The sequence below is a fragment of the Trematomus bernacchii genome, unplaced genomic scaffold, assembly GCF_902827165.1.
Source record: "Trematomus bernacchii unplaced genomic scaffold, fTreBer1.1, whole genome shotgun sequence".
Lineage (NCBI taxonomy): Eukaryota > Metazoa > Chordata > Actinopteri > Perciformes > Nototheniidae > Trematomus > Trematomus bernacchii.
In genome coordinates this window covers 29,159,979-29,172,460 of record NW_022987739.1, presented here as the reverse complement: position 1 = coordinate 29,172,460, position 12,482 = coordinate 29,159,979, and the positions used below count along the sequence as shown (strand labels likewise).

The 12,482-nt window shown below is 42.6% G+C and overlaps 1 protein-coding gene across 1 annotated transcript in view; it reads left to right on the top strand.

Moving 5' to 3' along the window:
- The window catches only part of pdia5 (protein disulfide isomerase family A, member 5), an 89,911-nt gene extending 77,712 nt beyond the window's left edge, over positions 1–12,199 (top strand). The window contains exons 16-17 of the mRNA XM_034147372.1: positions 8,192–8,326; positions 10,142–12,199. Coding sequence (XP_034003263.1) covers positions 8,192–8,326; positions 10,142–10,213 — 207 coding nt within the window. The 3' untranslated portion in view covers positions 10,214–12,199. The remainder of the gene's footprint in view (positions 1–8,191; positions 8,327–10,141) is intronic.
- The last annotated feature ends 283 nt before the right edge of the window (positions 12,200–12,482 follow it).

Here is a 12,482-nt window from a genome sequence, read left to right as displayed (position 1 = left end):
CTTTATTCCATCATTCTAAGAGTACCCATAGAAATAATGATGACAACAGTATGGGACCCACAATAAAGATATGTTGTCTCTACACAGGGAGAAATAATAGTAATTAGATCAACTGTAAAACATGTTTGACTCATTAACTGGGACACACACGAGCATAAGCTTCCATATGTCCTTAATGGAGTCTCATTTTTTTAAACTGCCATCAAGAAACACAAGCGTTTAAAGAGGCCCTATTATGCTTTTTGGGGTGTGTTCTATAGGTTTTAGTGCATGTAAATGGTCTGCAGAGGCTAAAATCCCTGTGTTTCCTCGACTGGACTGGACTCCTTTGTTTACTTTCATAATAAGTGACATCACTATTTAACACTCACGCTCCTATTGATATGAACCTGAACATCAGCAGGAGAGGACTCTTTAAAGTAGAGACACTACATACTGATATACACCTGAACATCAGCAGGAGAGGACTCTTTAAAGTAGAGACACTACATACTGATATACACCTGAACATCAGCAGGAGAGGACTCTTTAAAGTAGAGACACTACATACTGATATACACCTGAACATCAGCAGGAGCGGACTCTTTAAAGTAGAGACACTACATACTGATATACACCTGAACATCAGCAGGAGAGGACTCTTTAAAGTAGAGACACTACATACTGATATACACCTGAACATCAGCAGGAGAGGACTCTTTAAAGTAGAGGCACTACATACTGATATACACCTGAACATCAGCAGGAGAGGACTCTTTAAAGTAGAGACACTACATACTGATATACACCTGAACATCAGCAGGAGAGGACTCTTTAAAGTAGAGACACTACATACTGATATACACCTGAACATCAGCAGGAGAGGACTATTTAAAGTAGAGACACTACATACTGATATACACCTGAACATCAGCAGGAGAGGACTCTTTAAAGTAGAGACACTACATACTGATATACACCTGAACATCAGCAGGAGAGGACTCTTTAAAGTAGAGACACTACATACTGATATACACCTGAACATCAGCAGGAGAGGACTCTTTAAAGTAGAGACACTAAATACTGATATACACCTGAACATCAGCAGGAGAGGACTCTTTAAAGTAGAGACACTACATACTGATATACACCTGAACATCAGCAGGAGAGGACTCTTTAAAGTAGAGACACTACATACTGATATACACCTGAACATCAGCAGGAGAGGACTCTTTAAAGTAGAGACACTACATACTGATATACACCTGAACATCAGCAGGAGAGGACTCTTTAAAGTAGAGACACTACATACTGATATACACCTGAACATCAGCAGGAGAGAACTCTTTAAAGTAGAGACACTACATACTGATATACACCTGAACATCAGCAGGAGAGAACTCTTTAAAGTAGAGACACTACATACTGATATACACCTGAACATCAGCAGGAGAGGACTCTTTAAAGTAGAGAGACTACATACTGATATACACCTGAACATCAGCAGGAGAGGACTCTTTAAAGTAGAGACACTAAATACTGATATACACCTGAACATCAGCCGGAGAGGACTCTTTAAAGTAGAGACACTAAATACTGATATACACCTGAACATCAGCCGGAGAGGACTCTTTAAAGTAGAGACACTACATGCTGATATACACCTGAAAGTGAGCAGAATATGTCCTTCTTAGTAAGACCCATACTACCTCATGGAAGAATATTGACTTTATTTTTGAAGAGAAAACTTTCAGAACAGTCAGAAATGTTTTTTTTAAACATCCAGTATCTTCCGGCCACAACAGCTTGAGGCACTTTGGCACAGTCCCCAGCTTTGGTGTTTGGATCCGTGTGATGATTCCTCCACCAGATGCTAAACCCCTCATACCTGAGAAGGTTACATAAACGCAGAACTGTAAGATGTCTCCTCTCTCGTTGTCCCTCCAGTGGCCAGCGGAGGTGTGAGCTTGTGTTTGAACAGGAGTAAATCTTGAGAACTGGCCATGTGTTTACTTGGCAGCCGTCTCTATTTATAAAGCCGAGCCCCAGTGAGTTGTCCGGCCGCTGCTGATCACACTCTATTAGCTGCCCTCGCCTCATTTACCAAAGACAAACACAAGCTTAGCTCCTGCTTTGAAGACGCAAACAATTAAAACTCCACATTCTGTGCTGTATGTCAGCGAGGGAGCCGTGTTCAGAGCTGTTTGTGTTTTCCCCACATTTCTAATCAATAGCAGCTTTAAAGGGGCACATTGGCTGGAAGTGATGTTTCCTGAAGCTGTGTGTTGCCACTGTACTGAGAACTCTTTTTTTATGGATTTGACCAAAATGACCTGCCTTTACCGCTGATACCGTAAAGTTAATGTCCTGAACGGAGATATACTGACCATGACCGTGGCGCTAATTACATTTCTTTCCCCTCCTCGATGAAGACCTAAATCAAAGCCATGTAGTATTTAGCGGTGTGTTTTCTACCTTTTCTATTTTGCACACAATGCAGCTCAACCTCGCACAATTACACACCATACAATTACACACGGAGGGAGGCTGTGGCTCAGTGGGTAGTGTGCTGGACTTCGAATCAGGGGATAGCAAGTTCGAGTCCCACTGCAGTCAGCATGTCGTTGTGCTCCTGTGGGGATTGTCCACAGTATTGAGTATGTAAGTCGCTTTGGATAAAAGCGTCTAACAAGTGACATTTAATGTAATATTATATTGAGACTTGTACTACCTTAACACCGCCACTTGGAAAACAATGAATGTTTAATGTGACTTCATTTTGCACAAGAAGAGGTGTAAACACAAACAAATAGTCCCTTTCCCTGAACTGATATTGTAATAGCTGGTATTGAAGATTAATTTGGGTCTTCTTTTTAATTATCATCATCATTAAACACTTCCTATTAGTAAAACATCATATTAAAATGACTAATTCAGAGGTCAGAGGGATCAATGCACTACAGGTTTGTACTGCTGGGTAATGACTGGTTATTGCAGATATTTCTTTACTTCCAAATCTAGTGTTTAACTTTTGTTTTTAAGAGTGTGGTGGTGTTGCTTTTATAACTAACATCAATGATGGCCAGAGCTACAACAATTGGCCCATTAATGTAATAAAAAGTCACAACTATCCACCTCAACATGGGAGCATCTCTACAGGAGTTGTATACAATAAAACGTATTTATACACCCCATTTCATTCGGGTTTTAAAGTTGTTTAAAGAGAGTACATGTAAAACCCATCCATTAAACAATAGAGAGGCGAAGTCCCGCCCATCTACTTCCGACCCATGGGACCTTATTTCGGAAAAATAATGTATTGAAGTCAATGGGGAGAGAAAGATTATCTTACGATCCCGTTTGAATTGTGCCACGAATTACACATATGATGTTTGTCAATCTTAAATAATAATTTCCATATAAAAAAAGTCACAGTTTGTCGTAAAACTGTTGAAATATAAGACTATGAAAAACACGCAACTAGAAAGACTACAAATCCCAGAATCCCGGTCCCGCATGCTGGCTCTTACGAACCGACTAACTCCCCTTGTGTGTATGTACAGCTCTCAACATGCCCAGACTTGGAGTGATTTTCACCTCTTTTAATACTTTCCGCCTCATTCTGAAAGAAAGAAGTGAAATGTGCCAACGTGACGGCCGTCTTGGTGTGTGGTGCGAGACGGGAGATGGAGTTCATTGAGCGGTTTCACACAAAAAAAAGTGTTACTTCACAGTTTTACGACACATTTTAATTTTTTTGACTTGTAAAATTATCTTTTAAATTGACAAACATCATATGTGTAATTCGTGGCACAATTCAAACGGGATCGAAAGATAACTTTTCTCTCTCCATTGACTTCAATACATACTTTTCCCGAAATAAGGTCCCATGGAGGTCCCCCGGAAAGGGAGGGACTTCGCCACTCTATTAGTTAAACTAAGCTAATCTAAATAAAAAATGGCATTAAGATAACTAACATCATAGTACATTATATTGATGTTATATATCAGTACTCAAGTAGTTCTGTGGGTAAACAAACCATACACATAACTATTACAGATACAATTATATTGTGTAATCACATCCAAGGATTGAATGAATTATATATTTATTCTGTTTACTTTTGGATGATAAGATCTGTGTTGTCTTTTGAAAGCAGTGCTGAGTTCCCGCCTCAGTCTGCTTTCTCTTCTCCTCTCTTTTAATTGAGCTCGATGGGGCCTGTACGGATAGTTCAATATGTGTTTAGTACGAGGGTTAAGTAATCAAAATAAAAGGGAGATTATTCCTCGTTCTTTGATTCACTTTAGTAGCAGACTTGCAGACTTGCAGACTATCTTGGGGGAAGTGTGAGTTTATCAGAGCTGTGTGATTACTGCTCCGCTCTGCACTGACACTGATGGATTGAGAGCGAGCCACATCTCCTCTGAAACCGGATCAATGAAATGATGTGGGGCTGCTGTCGCCTGAAGATCGATCAGGGATTGATCTGCTGCAGAGCTCTGAAGAACAACGACTGTACGGCTTCATTTTCTCCTGTCGATTCACAGGAAGTCTGACTGATACCACCCAGGGTATCAGAGCTCTGTATTAGGATCCCTGTTAGCATTAGCATGAGCATTGGCTAATCTTGCTGGGGTCTACGCACACACACACACACACACACACACACACACACACACAGATGCACACACACACACACACAGATGCACACACACACGCACTCATACACACACATATGCGCACACACACGCACGCACGTACTCACACACACACACACAGATGCGCACACACACACAGATGCACACACACACACACACACACACACACACACACACAGATGCACACACACACGCACTCATACACACACAGATGCGCACACACACACACACACAGATGCACACACACACGCACTCATACACACACATATGCGCACACACACGCACGCACGTACTCACACACACACACACAGATGCACACACGCACTCACGCACACACACACACACACACACACAGATGCACACAGATGCACACACACACACGTACTCACACACACACACACAGATGCGCACACACACACACAGATGCACACACACACGCACTCACGCACACACACACACACACACACACACGCGCGCACACACACAGATACACACACACGCGCACACACACAGATGCACACACACACGCACTCATACACACACAGATGCGCACACACACGCACTCACACACACACACACACACACACACACAGAGAGATGCACACAGATGCACACACACACGCACTCTCACACACACACACACACACACAGATGCGCACACGCACACACACACACACACAGATGCACACACACACACGCACTCACACACACACACACACACAGATGCGCACACGCACACACACACACACATGCACTCACACACACACACACAGATGCGCGCACACACACACACACACAGATGCACACACACACACGCACTCACACACACACAGATGCGCACACACACACGATAAGATTTTCAACAACATAATTACTCTGTAGCTATGTTAGTTTGACAATAAAGAACCTTGAACACACACACACACACACACACACACACACACACACACACACATACACACACACACACACAGAGATAGACACAGACACAGTGAAACACACTTTGGGTTACATGAACTTCCTTCTATTGCATGATAGTTATGATGAGCATACTGCGATATAAACCTATGTGATAATACGTCAGTCCAGTCTGATGGTAGTTACATTGCGTCTCTCGTTGCAGCTGCTCCTGCTGCCCAAAGTGTTCTGTGTGTTTCTCAAAATAACTCAAACACAAAGACGTGAACTGCCCAGCTGCATGAATAATAGGATGGTTTCAGGCAGTGTTGTCAGCTAAAATTCTGTTGACTACTTTGCTTTTTGTAAAGGTGAGACACCTCAGTCCTGCTGAATATACTCTCTCGCTCGCAGCGTTTCCCAGAATCCTTTTTGATGTGGGAGCACATTGACGCATCCCTTTTTATAGGCCGTGTCTTCCTCATGGTGTGCAGAAGTCTTCATTCCCTCACTTTGTGCTCACAGCTGCTGAGGCAGACAAAGCCACCACTCAACAACAATGTGCTCATCCAACAATATGTCGGCGCTTATGCAGATACTCAACATTCGTGTGGGAACAGGCACTTGTATTTTTGTAATTATGACAAGAAGTGTTCAGCGTCGCTTCACGGTTTCTCGCACACAGAAAAGTGTCCGATGCGTTTCCCTTCCGCTGCAGATCTGTCATTTCCACATCCAGCTCGAGCAGAGAAGTGGACGGGAAACAATTATTTGACGGTGACAAGTTCAATAAGCGGCAGAGAGGGAGACATTTGAGCTGTCCAAAAGGACTCTGAGCTGAGCGAGCTGTGTATCACTGCGATGGCATTTACGCCTCATTGGGGCAGTTTGTCCCTAATCGATGCAAAAGCCCTGGAACATCAATCTCCCTCAATGTTTTTTTGTCGGAGTGATTGTTGTGGGATTCTTTTTGTTCCCCCCACCAGCCAGCTGAACAGAAACGCTTCTGTCACTTCACTGTAACCTGGAGAGAGAAACTAGACGTCTACATTTGGAAAAAGGCATATATGAGAAGCTTGCTTATGGCGCGTTTCCACTACAGCGCGGAGCACGGTTTAAGAGGGCTGTGACGTCAGCGGCCCGTCTTTGGTTGCGTTTCCACTTGGCCTAGTACCGGCCGGCGGGTCCTAATTCACAGTTTTTCTGGCCTCATAAAATCGTGGGTCTAGGGCCAGAGACAACGAGGCTGAGTCGGGCTGAGTATGCTAAACTAGAGAGAGCATTGCTGGCAAGGGGGCTACAACTACAACAAGATGGACATATTTGACCGTGATTTAATTGTAATACACGTTTCCAAATGATGCCGAAGTAACAACATACTGATACCGGTTAGTAAAAACCATGAATTAATGCTTTGTCAAGTCTGCAGACAGACGGCAGGCGAAAAACCTTTTAAAATGCTTGTTTTCTAAATGGAGATCGGCTAAGCTAACGCAGTATATGCTCCGACCGTCCACACTCACAACAACGGCCTATACAGACATAAATAAAGCAGCGACTGTATTCACCATGACACAGGCAGTCTGTGGTTTGTACTTGTTTAACTTTTGTCTAGTTTCTGAACATATATAAGGAGCTGTGAGCTCTGAGTGCTAACAGCTAACGGCTGTGTTGTTTTTCTGGGGTTCTCATTGAAGATGACGTCACGGCTCCGCCTACACTGCGTTACTATAGATACTACCCCAGTTCCTAAACTGTAATGGAAATGCGCCATAAAGTGAGCCAGTCCTAACGAGGCCCAGCCATACCGAGCGAGGCAGAGCGAGGCCGGGTAGTGGAAACGCGACATTATTGCCACAAGGCTGAAAACATGAACTTGTCACGTAGTAGATGTTCATTTTACAGTTGGTTATTAATGAGCTCTCTATTACCATTTTCCTGTCCTGTGTACTATTTCGTACATCAACAATAATATCAAAGGTATTTGCTTCGGAGTGCTGATGAGAAGGTGAACCAAAACTATAGAAAATGCCAGCTGTGAATTAAAATCATTGTGACCGAGCAATAAAACAATCTTTTAATAACCCTTTCCAAAGGTTGCACAAAGACAAGGATGTCCTCTGGGTTTAATATCCACAGACGGGACAATGAGTACGTGGGTTATTCATCTACATTTCAATATTATACAAAATGGCTCTTCCTCAAACGTAGATGAAATACTTACTACGGCACTTTGGAACTTTCTTATAATAAACTTGCATTCTAGGATTTCTGGAACATGCTCTCCAAGGCAAGAGAAAATGGCACATGAGAGTCTTTGTGTTAATTACATGAATTGAGTCGTAGATTTTATTTATGTTTTACAATTTCACGGATCGGATAATTCTGCACCTTTTTTTAAAGAGACCTTATTATTCTTTTTGGGGTTTCCCTATCCTGTAATGTGTAATATAGGTTTTTGTACATGTCTGAAATGCCTCCTTTGTTTACTTCCTGAACATAGTGACATCACTATGTGAAACTTGTGCAAAATAAAGATATGAACATGAGCAGAATACTGTATGTCCTCTTTCAGTGATTTCTCTGTTATGTATATTGCTCTGTGCTCTGTGCAACATCACACACTGACAGTTACTGCTCTGTTTTTCCTCAGATTATGTACGCGGCTGTAGACTGCACACGAGGACAGAACAACGAGCTCTGTAAGCAGGAGGAAGTGGAGGGATACCCGACATTTAACCACTACAACTACGGCAAGTTTGTGGAAAAATACAACGGCGATCGTGGGGTAAGTAGTGCAACATGTCTCACCTCATTCTCTCTTGGTTGTTACTTACCGTCTCAGAAACTGTACCAAGAATCCCATTTTCTTCTTGTTTAAAGTGCACCTATCGTGCTATTTTAAGGCATATATTATGGGTCTCAGATATATAAAAACATGTCTATGATGTGTTTTGCTCAAACTACAAACAGATCATGCATTTTAGACATCCCTCATATCCCTCTTTTGCAGCCCTGTTAGAGAAATGCGGATTTTGGGTTCCTTGGCTTAAAAAAAAGAAAGAAGAGGAGGCGGAGCTAATGCCTGATCAGAATTAGATCAAGTGAAATTCTGCTGTGATAAAACGCCCTCCTGTTCTAAACCACATCAAGGATTATTTCCTGCTTCTTAAACACATGTGCTCTCCAGTACAGGTTAGCTCTGAGTGTTAGCGAGGCTTGCTAATGTAAACAAAGATGAGATTACGTCGAAAACAGTCGGGCGTTGTTTCCGATAGCAACTCTCTGTGGGTCCACCATCCGAAATGATGTCATATCGGCAGCAAATCTGTATCCGCTCGTTGTAGCCCCGTTTTTAAAAGATTTGGGTACGGAGGAAAAGAGAGAGGGTTTTATTTTCTGACGCTGCGTGAGATCCCCGACACACCGGGGACACATAGTTATGTATAAAATACATCAAAAAGTTCATTTTGCATGATAGGTCCCCTTTAAAAAAATTAAGCTGGTTCATAAAAAAAACCTATAATTGTTTTGCTTAAAGGTGGGGTAGGTAAGTTTGAGAAACCGGCTCGAGATACACTTTTTGTTGTATTCCATGGAATGCTCTTAACATCCCGATAGCAATGAATATATTAAATGCTTTGACAATAAATCCATAAAAAAATGTCATCTGTGGAAGCCGTGGCGCTGTAAAAAGCACGACCAATCATCTGAGCCGGCCCGGCTAAAATAACTGGATGGCCTACCTGCCTGTCAGCCTTCCATCTGTGCACAAACTTATCTCGTGCCCTCATTGGTCATGTGCGCGTTCGTGTGTGTTGGAGGAGGGGCTCTGTAAGGAAGTCTGAAGGAAGGGGCAGATTTTTTTCGGCTACGTACTTTCAAATTCTAGCGCACTCGAGCTGGTTTCTCCATTCTTACCTACCCTACCTTTAACGGGCCGTCTCCACGGCAGCGTTAAAAAAATCTTGGAGGTGGGCGTATCTGAGGCTTGGGGATTTTTTTGCGATCAACCAATCACATGAATCTCCCGCCCGCGACATATGAAGCCAAAAAGCCCGAAGTAAACTGGATATAAACTCCCCAAAACAGGCGAAAACATACCACTGTCTCTGCCACCTCCCTCCATGCCTGGCTCCTCCGGTTTATATCCCGGTAGGTCTGGTCATAAAGCACCGGGTGATTGATTCGCTACCGCTAATTTCTCCTCCATGTTTTGGAATATGAGGAAATGACCTGCGGTCTGTCTCTCCCAGCATACACGCCGTTTGATTGGCTAGAGCTTGAACTGTCAGATTTGCGTACACGGCATTTGATTGGCTGACGCTTCCTCCTCAGCTTCAAAAGTTGAACATTGTTCAACTTTGGATCTTGAAAATCCTGAGAATCTCCGCTCGCCTGCCCACAATGCATTTCGGCGAAAGCGAAAAAAAGTGACGTCACCCCATTCAAAGTGAATGGGCAGAAGCGTTTCAAGATTTTTTAACGCTGCCGTGGAGACGGCCCGTAACTGTCATAGTTTGTTTGCAGCCAGAAGCACATGCACCAATGTTGTAGAAAGTGTGAAGAGATTTCTAACCTCTCTGTTCCTCTCTCTCCACAGGAGGAGGGCTTCATCAATTTCATGCGCAGCCTCCGAGGACGTGACCAGGTGAAGAGGAAGGAGGAGCTCTGAGAGGGGGGGGGGGGGGAGCAGGGAGGGGGAGTTGCACTGCACAGTTTGTCATTGCACTGTGACCCTTGACCCTGACAGGGTGGGAGATTTGATGACCTCAGCTATTTTTTGATACCGTAGTGATCACGTTTGTAATAAATCCAACAGAGAACCTGCAGTGAGCGAGACTCCTTTTTCACGGAGGGGCGGGAAATACACGGACAAAAATGTTTAGTTCTTTTTGCCCCAAACACTGTGACTACATATGTGAAAAACTACACCCTATACTTTATCTATGCAATACTGGTGGTGGGCATCAATAGTAAAAGGTGGAGACTGCACAGGGGTCCGAAACAGTCCCATCTACCCCCCTCTGTCTCTAGAAGTAGAAACACACGCCTGTTTGTTCCAAGATTTCCATGTGTCACGTCCAGAGCCATCCAGAATATTGCTTTATTGCAGATTAGACGATAAATAACTGCATTTAACACCTAAGAAAAGCACATGTTGTACGGTGAAATGTGCTGTTGTAGTAAAAAGGCACTGTAGCTATGAAGTAGTTTAAATCTTAGCCAAAGGTTCAATACTCTGAATGGTTCCAGGCTTTTGTTTGGCTTTTTAATTTTGTTTTTCTAAAAACTGTGGCCTTAAAGATATACAAAAGAAAAGATGAAAAAATGCTGGATTTGCAGAATTATCAAACGAAGGGGATCGGACGCCGTGACGTTCCTTCAGGTTATGGACCAGAGAAGAAAACAAGAACATGAAAAGCCAAATATTCTTGTGCATTGTCCTTTATTGTCATGGTTTCCAAATGTTGTGTGGGATTCAGCGAGGCTCATTTGCATACAATATGTGTCTAAATATTGCATGTTGATGATGGTAAACTGTCCAGCACATGAATCTTCCACAGAAATAATAATCATGGACTCTCACAATCCTCTCTGCTTTCAGGGAGACGCTGGATTAAATCAGACCTCTGGTTTACACTTTGGGCATTCAGGGTTTTGTTGTTTTTTATTTTTAAGGGTCTGTTTTATTCCCACGCTTTTCTGACACTTTCTGCAAAACTGAACAACGCCAAAATGACAAAATTCGGATCTGTGTTATCCTTCAATCCCTTGGCTTGAAATTCCTCGTCTTCAGTTAGCTGGACCGTGCTTAACATCCTAATTCAATGGATGAATTTGTTGTACATCCCGGGATTATTAAAGTCTCCAGACCCCCTCCCACTTTGGCAGCATAACACCACCATCATTCCTTTTGTGGTAATGGTTTGTTGTGTGTTTTCAACTCCCACGCTTCGGCCACTATAAATATTTAATCTGTAGCTGAACTTGTGTTTTATTATTCAAGACTTTCGGTTTCTTTCATTATGAATAAGGTTCTCAGGGATAGCGAAACACAATTAAAGGGAACTAGTTTGTTTGTCATTTTGCATTCCAGCTGAATAACGTCGAGCCCTTAGGTCACCAAATTAAATATTGTTTACATTTGTTCCCCAAGTTAAAAACAATCCTGTGCTATGACAACATGTTGGAGAAGACACATTTGCAGTAGATGTTACTGAACCATTTCATTTTCATGGGGATTTTAAATGAACTCATTCCAATTGAATTGACTGTTTAAATGTTCTGGCTGGCACCAAACACTTTTCTGTGTTCAGTGCGACTATTATTAATATTTCATGGTATGTTAGAGCATTTCGTAAGAGCGCTTCGCACAGTTGGGTGTTAACATATTGATATAATTAGGTGTTCATTCTCCTCTGGAGGGAAACATCATTTCCTTTGTTTGCTGTTTTTGTTAAGGAGCCTCTGTCCCACATTGGTGGAATAATAGAAAGACCCAAAGTGACCCATGTTGTGTGGGAATTGATCACAATAATGCCAAGAAGTCATTGTTTCCTTTGTTGATTGTCTGTGCCCAGTCATATGTACAATGTTTCCCCTTGCAGTAAGGACCTTGCGAGATAAAAAACAATAAAGTAAAAACATTTCCAAAATACTTGTCACTTATTTTTCTACAACATTCACATTTCTGTTTGTTAGTTTTCTTAGACATATAAGGGGTGTTTTTCTAATTTCATTTCATTTCAAACCTTTATTTATCCAGGTGTATCCCATTGAGATCATTGATCTCTTTTTCAAGGGAGACCAGAGGCCTGTACTACGAAGCTGGATTTTCGCTTAGCCGGCTGACTTCAGGGAAAACTCTGGCTTTCCGGTCCTACGACGCTGGTTCTCTTCTTAGCGGGCTAGATCTCCATGGTAACTTATGCTGAGCGGCA